General features: G+C 46.3%; 1 protein-coding gene across 1 annotated transcript in view; it reads right to left on the bottom strand.

Annotated features, from left to right (window-relative positions):
• The window catches only part of LOC148029087 (Insulinase (Peptidase family M16) family protein), a 165513-nt gene that overhangs the window by 111589 nt on the left and 39682 nt on the right, over positions 1-14242 (bottom strand). Inside the window, exon 2 of the mRNA XM_087687848.1 lies at positions 9297-9495. Coding sequence (XP_087543974.1) covers positions 9297-9495 — 199 coding nt within the window. The remainder of the gene's footprint in view (positions 1-9296; positions 9496-14242) is intronic.

Below are 14242 nucleotides of genomic sequence, written 5' to 3'. Positions count from 1 at the left end.
TGAAGACTCAGAGGATGAACTCCTTTCTCATCATTCCTCTGAGCGGAGGCGGGATTATCAAGAGTTTCGACGTTGGGAGGAACCTCCTCGCACTCGTCCTTCTTCAGTCCATGCATCTCAGAGGGTTCCATCTACCGTGAAGGTATCTTCCGTGAAGACTGCTTCAGATGTGCGGATGCCTTCCTTGATTCCCTCCATTCAGGTGCCGATTCTCCCTTCCTTTCCGAAGGAAGATAAGTTGGATGGTTCCAACTTCTCCCTCTGGTCGTGCAAGGTGGCATGCATCCTCGATACATTTGACCTTTGGGAGCTTGTTTCTTCGCCCATCGACCATCCCCCCGTGGATTCGTCCGATGGCACCTCTATGGACCGTCCATCCCCCCGTGGATTCGTCCGATGGCACCTCTATGGACCGTGCAGCCTTGTGGGATAGGCTCAACTCTCGAGCCCGTTCCTTTCTTTTTATGAGTCTACATGATTCTGTTCTTGTACATGTTCACAGGTTACAGACCGCGGCGGAAGTGTGGAAGAAGCTTGTGTCTTTGTATCAGCACAAGACGTTTGCCCACAAGATTTCCTTGGAGAAGAAGTTGCGGATGCTCAGTCTTGATGATTCTCCTTCCATGAAGGAGCACATCACGAAGATGGAGGACATGCGAGGCGAGTTAGCCTCTCTTGGTCGTATGATATCGTCTGAGGATATGGCGATGATTCTGTTGACTCAACTGCCATCACCCCGTTATGATGTCTTCTATACCAGCCTCATCACCTCGAGGACCCGTGAGACACTCCTATGGGAGGAGCTTTCCCCGCTTGTCTTAGAGCATGACGAGTGACTCAAAGAGGTGGGAGTCAGTGGCTCCACCAAGGCTTTTATGGCAGGTACAAGTGGCGGCAAGAAGAAGAAACAAAAGAAGGAGAAGGCCAAGGACAAGAAGGAGGAGGACAAGAAGGATGCGAAGGAGAAGAAGCCCAAATGTCCCCACTGTGGGAAGGGCACTCATCCCGAGGAGAAGTGTTGGCAGAAGCATCCCCATTTGAAGCCCAAGGAGAAGGACTCGAAGGCGGCCCCAGCCACGACAGAATCTGCGTTTGTGCATGTCTTTGTTGAGGAGGATACAGCCCTAGCTTCTACCACTCTGGAGAAGCCTTGGCTTGTCGACAATGGAGCATCTTCACATATGACCTTCTGCCAGGATTGGCTTCAGGATCTTCGTTCCCGAGGGGGTACAGTCACCATTGGTGACAATTCTACAGTCCTTGTTCGAGGCGTGGGGACTCTACCTATGTTTTCTGACAGGCGGTCTTCCTCTGCCAAAGTTCCCTATGTCCCTGATTTGGGTTTTAACCTATTGTCTGTGCATGGCCTTACTCAGCTAGGTACCCGAGTCATTTTTACTCAGGATGCAGTCACAGTGGAGGATGCTTCTACAGGTGATGCTCTTTGGACAGGTACACAAGAGGGTGGGCTTTATACGCTCACAGCCTTGGCTGCGAGGACTTCCCATGAGCTTGGGCTGCTTTGGCATGCTCGGTATGGTCATTTGAACCTCGATTCTCTTCGGCGGGCTTCTCGGAGGAAGATGGTGGAGGGACTTCCAGATTTCCCTCCTCTTCACAATTTGTGCCCTAGCTGCTTGAGGGGCAAGCAGCATAGGCAACCTCACCCTCAGGATGCTTCTAGGAGGGCTACTTCTCCGCTTGAGTTGGTTCACACCGACCTTTGCGGACCTATGGGCACGGCCTCCCTTGGGAAGGCCAGGTATTTGATGCTGATTGTGGACGACTTTAGTCGTTATGTGTGGCCTTATTTCTTGGAGTACAAGAGCGAGGCGTACTCCCGTTTCTGTGAGTGGCAGGTGTTTGTGGAGACCCAAATAACTTCCAAGGTTCGTGGCATTCGAGCTGATCACGGTGGCGAGTTCACTTCTCACCTTTTCTCTCAGTTTTGCAGGGATCATGGTATTCGGGTGGAGTATTCACATCCGAACACACCATCTGAGAATGGTGTGGTGGAGCGTGCGAATCGGACCATGGTGGAGATGGCCCGCTCTATGCTGGAGCATAGGAGTCTTCCTCATTTTCTTTGGGGTGAGGCGGTGGCTACAGCGGTACATATTCGCAACCGCTCTCCGACTTCGGCTTTACAAGACATGACTCCTTATGAGGCTTTCTTTGGAAAGAAGCCTTCCGTGTCCCATTTTCGCATCTTTGGGTGCGATGCTTTTGTCCATGTGGACAAGAAGAGGAGGAAGACGAAGTTCGACTCTAAGTCGAGACAGCTTATCTTCGTGGGTTATAGCACGACCACAAAGGGATATCGGCTCTACGACCCGACGACACGGAAGGTTGAGGTGAGCAGGGATGTGATCTTTGATGAGGCTTCGGCCTCTGAGGATCCGATTGATGGTTCCATTACAGGTGCTTCTTCGTCATCGACGGACCCCCCCCCCCACCTTCTCTTCCTTCCAGGATACCCCTTAGCACCCCCCCTATTCCTCCTCCTTCGGCTTCCCTTTCCCCTTTGGTGGATGTGCCTCCGTCTTCTACGAGCTCTTCCACCTCCACTTCGGGGTCTTCACGGGATACACAGCCTTCTTTCGATGCGTAGGATCTACCTTCATTTGGTGAGGGGGAGTCCCTCTCCGATTTGGGTGCTTTGCAGGTTCCGGAGACTACCCGGTCTTCCTCGCAGCAACAAGAGTCTCTTAGGATTCCCTTATGGTATCGCCGGCTCATGCAGGATTCAAGTGTTACTCACTTTCCTGCTTCTTCTACAGGTCCACGTCGATCAGCCCGTTTACAGGCCCAGCGGGATAGTTCACTATGTGTGAACTATGCTCTTATGTCTCAGATTCTTCAAGATTCCGAGATTTCCACTGTGGAGGAGGCTCTTGCACAGGATATTTGGAGACAGGCTATGCAGGCCGAGCTCGATTCCATCGAGCGAAACCATACTTGGGAGCTTGTACCGCGTCCCGAGAAACGGAAGGTGATAGGTGTGAAATGGGTCTTTAAGACCAAGTATCTTGCAGATGGCTCCTTGGACAAGCATAAGGCTAGGCTTGTTGCCAAGGGTTTTGCACAGCGCGCAGGCTTGGACTACTTCGAGACTTTTGCTCCTACAGCTAGGATGTCCACCATTCGAGTTCTTTTGGCTCTTTCCGCTCACCACCGTTGGCCTGTTTATCAGATGGACGTCAAGTCCGCTTTTTTGAATGGTGTCCTTGAGGAGGAGATTTCTGTTACACAACCTCCTGGTTTTCTGGTGCAGGGGAAGGAGGATCATGTCTACAGGCTGCGGAAGGCTCTTTATGGCCTGACGCAGGCTCCTCGTGCTTGGTACCAGAGGATTGACCGCTTCTTTCTACAGAGTGGCTTTGCGCGCTCCGCTCATGATCCCAATCTCTACTTACGGGTTGTGGATTCCCTTTCTGTTTTCCTTATTTTGTATGTCGATGATCTTATCATTACAGGGAGCGACACTCAGCAGGTGGAGCATACTCGATCCATTCTTCAACAGGAGTTTGACATGACGGATCTAGGGATCCTTCACTTCTTTCTAGGACTGGAGATCTATCAGATGGCACAGGGCATCTTTATCTCGCAGCACAGGTACATCTCCGAGCTTCTTTCGGAGTTTGATATGGTCGCGTGTCGGCCTATTTCGTGCCCCATGGACCCTGAGTCCAAGCTTTTGGCAGATGGAGTCCCCCTTACAAATGCCACTCGTTACAGGTGCCTTGTCGGCTCTCTCATCTGGCTGCTTCACACTCGGCCGGATATCTCTTTTGTGGTGGCTTTGTTGTCTTCTTTTATGAAGACTCCTACACAGGATCACTGGCAGGCAACCTTGCGTGTTCTTCGCTATTTACAGGGGACTCGATCCTTCGGGCTCATGTATGGCGATGGGATTACCCTTTCTGGATGGAGTGATTCTGATTGGGCAGGTGATGTGGATTCGAGACGATCTACAGGTTATGCTTTCACCCTTGGATCCGGTGCTCTCTCTTGGAGCAGCAAGAAGCAGCCTACTGTGGCACTTTCTTCTACAGAGGCTGAGTATCGGACCCTATGTTCGACCGCTATGGAGGAAGTTTGGCTCCGTCGCTTACTGGCGGAGATTGGCTTTTCCCAGACCAGACCTACGGAGCTGCGCGTGGACAACCAGAGTGCTCTTGCTCTGGCAAAGAACCCGGTGTTTCATGCTCGCACGAAGCACATTGAGGTTCAGTATCACTATGTTCGAGAGCGGATCGTGTATTCGGAGCTGGTGGTGGTCTATTGTCCTACGGCGGCCAATGCGGCTGATCTCTTCACGAAGCCTTTGCCTCAGGCTTCTTTGCTTCATCACATGCGGTTCTTAGGTCTTCAGAGAGGGGGTGTTAGCCTGCAGCAAAGGCTTCTTAGGATCTGAGAGGGGGTGTTAGCCTGCTCTTTTATCATTCTTAGTCCGTCATCTCCTGGTTGTGAGCTCCTGTCAGAGTCTGACAGGAGACAGAGGAGCTCTGTCAGCTTAGTAGTTGCTGTTCTTGTCTGCATTCAGCCTTCGAGAGTCACACAGCCCACACTGGGCTTTTTTAGTGTGCAGTCGGCCCAAATTTCTGGGCAGATCGGCCAGATCTGGCCAAGTCGGCCAGATTTGGCAGGTCGGCCAGATCTGGCCAAGTCGGCCAGATTTCGTAGGTCGGCCAGTTTTCTAGCCTTGGGCTATATATAGCAGCCCCCCAGTCATTCCCAGAATTGTCTTCTGCAGGTTCAGCACTCTCTCCGTCCTCTCCCACTCCGGCATTGGTGCTGCCATTGCTTTCAGTCTGTTCTGGTGCCCTCACTGACGCTCCGGGCTGCGTGCAGGGACTGCTCCGTCCATTTCAGTGTATTCAGCATTCATCTCAGTCAGTGCAAACTTTCTTCCTTCATTCCCTGCTTTCTCTCTCCCCTCCTCTGTGTTCGTGTTCTTCTTCCGTTGCACACTCTCACAGATGATACCCTAAACCTGGCACATGCAAGACCTCTGAGGTAATGGTACCACCACGTCCATCTGGAATAAGCTGCATCTCACCCCGTTCTACAATAGACACCGAAGAGCTATCTCCAATGAGAATCTGCCCACGCGAAGGTCGCAACTGGGCAACACCAACTAATGAAGGAGTCATGTGCCGGGAGGCACCACTGTCAACGATCCACTCTCGAGCCTCGGGAGCTGTCATCGCAGCATAAGAAGCATTCGGTGTAGAGTCCTCAATGACAGCTAGATAAAGAAACACAGCTGATGAGGGTGCAGCCACCGCTCCAGAATCCTTCGTGTCCTTGTTGGTGTCCTTCTTGTCTTTGTCGGGGCAATCCTTCTTCCAATGGCCGGTCTTACCACAAATATGGCATGTGGATTCTTTTTCCTTGTCCTTCTTTAACTTGTTGTCCTCCTTCTTCTTCTTCTGGTCCTTCCCCTTCTTCTAAGAGGCTTGACCTGTCAAGGCTTCCGACTTGGAAGCATGCTGTCCCTTCAGTTGTTCCTCTTGGTCCAAGACCATAGGAACCAACTCTTCCCACCGAAGAGTAGACTCACGCCCCAAGGCAATAAGGACGGAGTAGAAAGCACCGAATCGTGGCGGCAACTGGGACAAGAGTGTGATCGCCATGTCTTTGGAGGAAATCGGCTTCCCCGCATTCTGAACCTGCATCTGAAGCTGTCTAAGCTTGTTGATGTGCTCCCGCAACGAAGAAGACTTATTCACAAACAAGGTCTGCGTCTGCACCTCCAAAGAAACCCGCTTCATAAAGGTCATCCGGTTATACATCTGATCAAGCTCCAACCATATCTCCCGAGCCACAGTCAAGTGCTCGATGTGGCTATCACGGCTGTAGTACAAGACAGAAAAAGAAAAGAACGAATCCGACCATTCTGTTTGTCCCAGTGAGACTATGCCTTGGCCAACTCCGCACGAGCATCGGAAGAGAGTTTGGACTCATCTCTCACCGAGGGCCAGTCGATCTCCTCCTGGACAAGCTCTACCAAATCATACGACTCAAGAATGGCCAACATCATCACGCGCCAAATGCGGTAATTGTCGCCATCGAGCTTTTGATCTACGGGAAGAGCCAGTAAGACAGGCACCTTCCGATCCATGATCGTCTGGAACTCCAAGTCAATCTCTGTAGACATCTTCACCTGTAATGCCTTCACAAACGCAAAAGCAGCCCCCTCTGACTGTGAAAACGCAGCCTGCTAGGGCTCTTTCTTCCGCGTCCCGAACCTTCTTCACCCGCTGGAGGCGATGAAAAAGCAAAACCTGCACTTGAAAGCTGAAAACTCAGCCTTCCTCCTCTTCAAACAGCAGCAAACAGCAGCAAATTTCACCAACTGGACTCCTTTCCCGCGCGCCCACGCTCGCTTCAGCCTTGTTCCGATGCGCAGCCCTCCCGCTCGCCCTCGAGCGCTGGAAACGCAGCCTTGTGTCGTGATGGAATCTCCTCGTCAGGTTGGTTCTTCACTCAGTCAGCCCTTCTTCACACTGCTCTGATACCATGTCAGAGTGCAGCGATGCGGAAGCGTGGGACCAAGACTGAGAGAGAGAGAGAACGCAGAGAGAAGAGAGAGAGAGGAAGAGACAGTGGAAGATGAAGATCTGTTGTATAAAGTGTGCTGTATACAAAGATATGCAGATATGTACACGGGCGCAATACACTGGACTGCGTGTCTCCACCTCGACAATGCAACCTGCTGTTCACCTCGAAGTCCGTTGCAGTCTGCACGATCTCCAGCCTGAAATCTGCAAACAGAGATGTAATCTGCACAGATCTCCAGCCTGAAACCTGCGATCAGAAGTAAGTGAGAGACTGTGCTGGACATCGGCGATAAATAGCCAGAAAAAAAGCGCCCAGAATAGACAGGTCGGCTGCATTAAATGCAGCCGACTGACCAGTACAGGTCGGACTGCCACGTGGCAGTCCAACTGGTCAGTCCGACCAGTCTGCCGTACTGTACGGCCAGGATCTGACATCGCTAACAATTAGAGCATACCTATTATTTTTTAACAAATGTCACTGTAAAAAATTATGCAAATGAACTAGCTTAGGCTTCAAATCTGCAAATCCTACTACTACAACCGACTTGCAGCATCAATGACAACCATGTGACTAAGAGCTTATAGCTCTTGTTTTGCCACCAACTGGGATCGTCCATTGCTTGTTTCATTATGCTGCCATTCCAGAACAATAGCTATAATCTGTGTTTTTTGGATATTCTGATCCCTGATTTTAGTGACAACTACTGCTACAATGTTGTAAATCTCAAAGCGAACTTTTCAAATCATTTATCCATTCCTCATTTTTATTTTTCTATCAAAAGTTATAACTGAAATACTGCAGGCCTGTCAATCAGTCCACCATAAGCACAACTTCACTTGTGTACTTCAATCTTGACAACAAGTCTTATGTAATCCCTTTGGAGAATTAGACTTGATCAAAGGTCCTCAAAAACGCCTTCCACAGCTTGCGTTAATTTTTTAGCTCCAATCATAAGAGTATGACTGTATCACTATTCTGTAATTTTTTCCTTCTTCGCTCCAAAGTAAGTCATGTGTCCAGTTTATCCCTTCTCTATGAAGGCAATAGCTTCTTCATGCCCTCTAAGGCTTCTGCTTGGCTATAGCTTGGTCCTTGCTACCCAGAGGTTGGATCCTTTACTCACTGCTGCTTAATCACCTATAAGTATTAGATAGGATTGTGCTTACCATGTGCTTGACTCACACACACCTACTCAGTCCCCCTGATGGGCTCTGATACCATGTCAAGAGGTCAACAAGCACCATGCATGCACACACATTGACAAGCGATATGGTGAAAGGAGATACCTGGACTCTGCTCTTCGATTATGGAGTGCACTACTGCCTTACATACGCGGGCAGTACACACACACATGCTATAAGAGGATCATGTGGGTTGTCCCACTTATTCAATGTGCATATGTGATCCACCTATCTAGAATGAGCTGGCAGATACAATCTGGCATCATGTGCAACATATATGTCAACAATTCTATCACCTAAAACGTGTCTAATTTTCAAGGAAAATGCTGCCACAGTACAAGAGCACCACAATAATTTGTACTTACAGGATCATGTCCGGAGAGGGAAACATGCTGGCATGTTGAACCAATGCAAATTGAACCACAATGCTGCAAACAGAGGCAGCTACACTACAAGCCAAACCACAATGACCACTGGCAGCTAGTGCACTTCATGACAGATCTAAGCATGGATACAATCAAGAATGCAAGGAGAGAGAGGTTGAACAGGAAAGAGAGACAAAACTAAGCACCATAAAACAATTATGAAATGTTAGACAAAAGGGGTATCTAAAGAAACATGGAGGGAAACAGCTGTGCCCAAAAAAGGGGAGCTGGATGCACCTTGCCAACAAGTCCCAACATGTCCCAAGAAGATGCCAAAGGAAATCTTACTAGACTTCCATAGCATTTTTGGGTTTAAAGAATGTATGAGCGATCTTGCACATTTTCGGGGATTGAAATCGAGCACAACCCAACCATGCATGAGTCAGCACTAGTGAAATGAGGACAAACAACCTATATTATGATGAGACCTCAAGCCACCTTATGCAAGGAGTGATGTAACTTAGTAAGTCCGGAACTCAAAAGCATGCTGGTTGGTTTCCTTGAGGCATCTACAGCAGGCTTCTGCTTTAGAAAAAGATCATCACAAATGTCAAAGTCAAACAAGTCAAGGACCTTAGTTCTAAACTAATCAGCCAATAAAATGATCATTACTGCACAGCCCCAAAGCAGTGTAATCCTAGGCTATACCCTCTTGGTACTCAGAGCAGGCTAGTTGGTTGCCAGCAGGCACCTCATAGGTTCTGCTTCAAAAAACGAACATCACAAATGTCAAAGTCAAACAAGTAAAGGATTTTGGCTATAAAAAAATTAGCCAAAAAACTCTTAGTACCCCAAAGCAGTGTAATGCTATGCTATGCCCCCCTGATCAAGTTACAAGAGGACAGTATCTATCTTGAGAAAGTGCTGTGATATAAACCTGCTGTTGTGCAGCTACTGTGCTGGATCTCAGAGCTTTAGTACTGCCCACATGGACCTGCCTGTATAGTAGACACTACATTCAAGGGGCTACCTTACACGTGTTTTACACGTCTTTGTTTCTTAATTACACTTGCAGTTATGATTATGCCACAAGTGCATCAATTGGCAAACAAGAACATAGGAAGGAAGCTTATATATAACCATCCTTGTACAAAAAAAGCCAGTTGAAGAAAGAACAACATACACATAGAGACTGATGTGGAACCCTGCATGAACTTCCCAGGAAACTACTTCCTTGTCCACAAAAAAGATCCCAAGGACGCCTTAGAGATGCTACACTGTATGTCCCACTTTCTTGCAATCTAATTTTCTCCATGGTTGAAGAAACTTTGCCTAGAAGGGTAGATCTGTCTTCCTTTGTCAGCCAATCATATTGTTGAAGTCTGCTACAAAGAATCAGGGCAGCAAAGCATAAGAACCTCCTCAATCTTGAAAGTGAAGAGCACACTTCTTCATATTTAATGACAAATGTATTGACCAATTTTTAACATTTTGTTATTGTTGTACTCTGCTACAAAGAAGCAGGGGTAAACAATCACACAAAGCGTAACAACCTCCTCGATCCTACAAGTGAAGAGCACTCTTGTTCCTTTATAATGACAAATTTATAACATTTTCATTGAGAAAATCTACTAAGGCCTAAACAAAAGTATAACTGGGTATTACGTATAGCTTCGCATAATGAATGCCAAAACAATGCTTGCAATAACAAGAAGATAAAACCCTTCATACTTCATGAAGTTAACACTCAGAATAGGTTTACCTCATTGAAATAGTTTAAGGTAGATGGTGTTTGGCACAAGTATTGGTATGAGAGTACGTTTCAAAGTATTTCCATGTATGCTAAATTCGAAAAGAGAACCTGGGCAGTAAAATAAGATTAGATTATTTTTGTTTGTTGGAGAGGATATCAGCAGATATCAGTCAGTGAATTGGATTGTATGGTCTTTATTTGCTGATTTGCACATGTGACTCTTCATTTGCCGATACTACTGTTTCCATCAAAGTAACATAGACAGTTGTGAGTTTTTGGCCAGCACCACCTTGGCCACCAGTTTCTTGGCTGGCTGACCTGGTTGGACCCATTATGGTAAGATTTATCCTGCATTCCCTATTTACACAGGACAGTTTGTACAGTCCATTGATAGTTTCGCACTTTTGTGACAGTGTTCATTCAGATTGAGTCTTGATATCCTCTTCAATTCACTTCAATTTCCATTATACAGATCAATTAACAAAGTTATCCAGTTTCTCAGTACAGCATAAGACCTAATTAGTCTCCAAATCCAGGTTTTCTTTGGGTTCTACAAAGGCACATGGCAACTGTATTGGCCTGTAGAATTAGTACTTAGAATTGGCATCACACTCCAGCAGTACATTGCCCCTTGCAATTGGCCCAAATTGCTTTATGTAAAATCTGTTCATTTGTTCTTGGGTGAGTCGGTAATGCATCACCACCGCATTCTGCTTGATACAATGATACGATTTTTCCCAGACTCCAAACTTGGATCAAATTAAGTGCTGTAATTTTATATGCCTCCAACAGGATGAATGTCCAGCAAGATCAGAAGATGATAGTAGTTTATTATCAGTTCCCTTTCTCAAGGGGGGATTAGGTGATATCAATCCTACAACCCCAAGTCACACTGAACTAGCAAATTTGACAAATAGGATTGCAGGAGTTGAGCCGCCAAAACTTGCCTTTACATTATCGTTTTATTTTTGGCAGTTTTTGGCTACTGTTGCGAATAAAGGGCCATCGTGCCTTTTATATGTGCACGGGTGTGAACACACCGTTAGCACATTGTACTTTCATACATATATCTATCTAAAAACCTAAAGTGGTACACTCGTTATTGTACCGAAAAACGTGTTCACTCTCTACTCTGCTCACTCGCACTCTCTCTGTCTCTCTCACTGAGCGTAATGACTCTCTGCCTTGATCTTCGTGCCTAACCTTTCCCTACAAACTGGTATTAGAGCTGGCAAGAGACAGCCAAGGTGCTGCAGGAGTTCGATGAGTAGCAATTGAGAGGCAGTCGACAGGAGCAACGGGCAGTTGACGGGCTGATGAGTGTGCGACGGGCTGGGTGAACAGACGACGAGCTGGACACGTCAGTCGCGTGACCAAGTGGGCGACAACTGCACGCGACAGGCGACAGCTGCACGCGACGGGGTGACTGCACGGCAACTAGCTGACGGGGCGTGAGGGACCTATGACAGGCGCCGTGTCCAGCAGGGCAACCAGCGCATAACAGCGAACAGGCGGGGGTCACAGCACACGACTAACAGGTCTACGGACCCATCAGAATTTTTCCAAAAATTCAATTCTTTTTTGAAATTTCTTTAATCCACTGACAGGGTTTCGCGCGCGTAAGCACAAAATCTCAAATCTGTGCAAAATCGGCTCAAAAATTTGGGGCTTTTCTCGAATCTAGAAATCTCAACACAGAATTGGACAATCTGACTCAGAAATTGCAAAGTCAGTGCACATTTGCCAGGGAATTTAGGGGCTTTTCACATTTTAGTGAAATTCTTTCAATTTCACTGAAATTAGTGCATGCAGGACTTGGAAAATTTGGGGATTTGTCCAGATTTGGTGCGAGCAAGATGCAACAGTGATATTTGTCTCAGAAATTGCAGGAATTTGTGATATTTTGTGCCCGACATTTGGGGGATTTCATGTACATGCACAAATTGGGCTGAAATTGACCCAATTTCTCTAGACATTGAGGCACATTGGACCTTGTGCAATTTGGAGCTTTTGCGATCTGGGCAAAATTTGTGCAACATTTGGTCATTTTATGTACATGCAAGTTGAATTCCGCGCAATTTGGACATCAACACTTTGTAAAATTTGGGGGTTTTGCTGAAATTGCTTTATTTTGGAAAAATTGGACAGTCCTATGCATGACAAAGAAAATGCAGATGAGTGTTTGATGCTTTGAGCACAAAATTTTGGGGCTTTTGGCCGTTCGTGTCAAATTTTATGCCCGTGGGTACATGTACAACAGAAATTGCAGCTGAAATTTTGGGATTTCTCATGTAATGTGATGCATATGCCATTTGAAACAGATGTAATCAGTTGGATAATGCTGTAGCACTTGGTTTGGTTCTTCTGAAAACTTAATTATAGATCTGAAATCTGTACTTCTGCATAATCATTTATTGTTGATTGGTACTTGTTTGTACCTTGGTCACTTGGGTGACAGTTTAGGCCTGCATTTGCTGGTTTTTTTGTCACATTTGGGCTGAAGACCATGGCTGGCAACAATGACAGCAGTAATTTGATGCACATAAAGAAGCTTGAAGGAGCACATAACTTTGCAGTTTGGCAAAAGCAGTGCAACAATATCCTGTTGCAAAAGAAGCAGGCAAAGCCGATTAAAACACAAGGGGCAAAGCCCGCAGATATGGAATAGGACGATTGGAATGAGTTAAATGAGCTTGCACACTCAACCATAGAACTATCGATTTCTGATGCCTTGCTGTTCAACATTGAAGGTTTGGATTCTGCATATGCTATATGGACTAGATTGGAAGAACCATATGCACAGAAGAGTGTTGGAAGCAAAGTGTATTGGCTGAAAAAGCTTATGGATTTGTGTATGAAAGAGGGTATAGCAATGCCTACTCACTTGAGTGAGTTTAATTCCATTTTCAGCCAACTGGTTGCCTTGAAGTTCATGATTGATGAGGAATTTAAGGCTACTTTCTTGCTTTGCACTCTACCAGAGAGTTGGGATACATTCAGGACTGCTATGAGCAATTTTGGTATGATCCTTTTGTATGCTGATGTAGAGAGTGCTCTACTCATGGAAGAGATGAATTGGTAGAACAATGCATCCAATAAGTCTTCCAGTGCTTTGCATACTAGGGGAAGATCACAACAAAAAGGCAAGTATGATAGCAAGGGACGTAATAAATCACGTGGCAAAGACGTTGAATGCCATCATTGTACCAAGAAGCGTCACTTTAAACGTGATTGCTACAAATGGAAGAAAGAGAAAGAAAAAGGCAAGAAGACAGATGATAGCAAGGAAGAGAAGAAGGACCGCCGTGAGCCTAAGAAGAGCAATGTAAAAATTGAAGAGGTGAATGTAGTCACTCATGACAGTAATAGTGGGAGTGACGTACACTTTGTCTCTTCACACTTTGGTGCACATGCTTTACTTGCAGATATAGATGATGACATTTATACCTGGATTCTTGATTCGGGTGCTTCCTTTCATGTCACCCCTCATCATGAGTGGTTCTATGCCTATACAAGGGGTCGATATGGTGTTGTCCATCTTAGGGACAACACTGCATGTGAGATTGCAGGTATTGGCAGTGTGCAGTTATAGTTTCAGCATGGCTCTGTCTTTACACTTCAGCATGTACGGCATGTACGTCAGCTCAAGAAGAGCTTGATTAGCACAGGGCAGCTAGATGATGATGGTTTTCATACCACCTTTGGTGATGGAAAATGGAAGATATCTAAGGAATCTAGGGTTATTGCCAAAGATTGCAAGAGTGATACCTTGTATCCACTTCATGTATCTAGTGTACGTGACCATGTTGTTGTCGTGACCGAGCAGCCAAGTCTTTCTTTGTGGCATGGCCGGTTGGGGCACATGAGTCAAACAAGAATGAAAGTACTTTCTCGTTTGGGTTACTTGCCTTGTCTTCGTTATGCTGATTTTGAGCATTGTAATCATTGCATTTATGGCAAACATGCAAAAAAGTCTCACAAAAGTCTCTTTCTTTGAAATCCACTCCTCTAGAGTTAGTACATTTGGATGTATGTCAAATGCCAAAATTATCTTTAAAGGGAAAGAAATATTTTGTCAACTTTGTCGATGATACTACGCGGAAAGTATGGGTTTACGCTATTCGTAGCAAGGATGAAGAGCTTGACAAGTTTAAAAAATTCTTGGCATTGGTTGAAAATCAGACAGATAAGACACTTAAGTGACTTCGCTCTGACAATGGTGGGGAATATGTGTCCAAAGCCTTTCAGGCATTTTGTGACACAAAGGGATAAAGAGGGAGCTAACTCCCCCTCATAATCCACCCCAAAATGGAGTTACAGAGCGTATGAATCGGACCATATAGGATAAGGTCCGTACGATATTGTCTCATGCTACA

The sequence above is a fragment of the Lygodium microphyllum genome, chromosome 11 (assembly GCF_053477565.2).
Source record: "Lygodium microphyllum isolate KBCC chromosome 11, Lygodium_microphyllum_v1.1.10, whole genome shotgun sequence".
Classification (NCBI taxonomy): domain Eukaryota; kingdom Viridiplantae; phylum Streptophyta; class Polypodiopsida; order Schizaeales; family Lygodiaceae; genus Lygodium; species Lygodium microphyllum.
The sequence above is the reverse complement of the archived record's forward strand: the minus strand, read 5'-3'. Positions and strand labels throughout refer to the sequence as shown.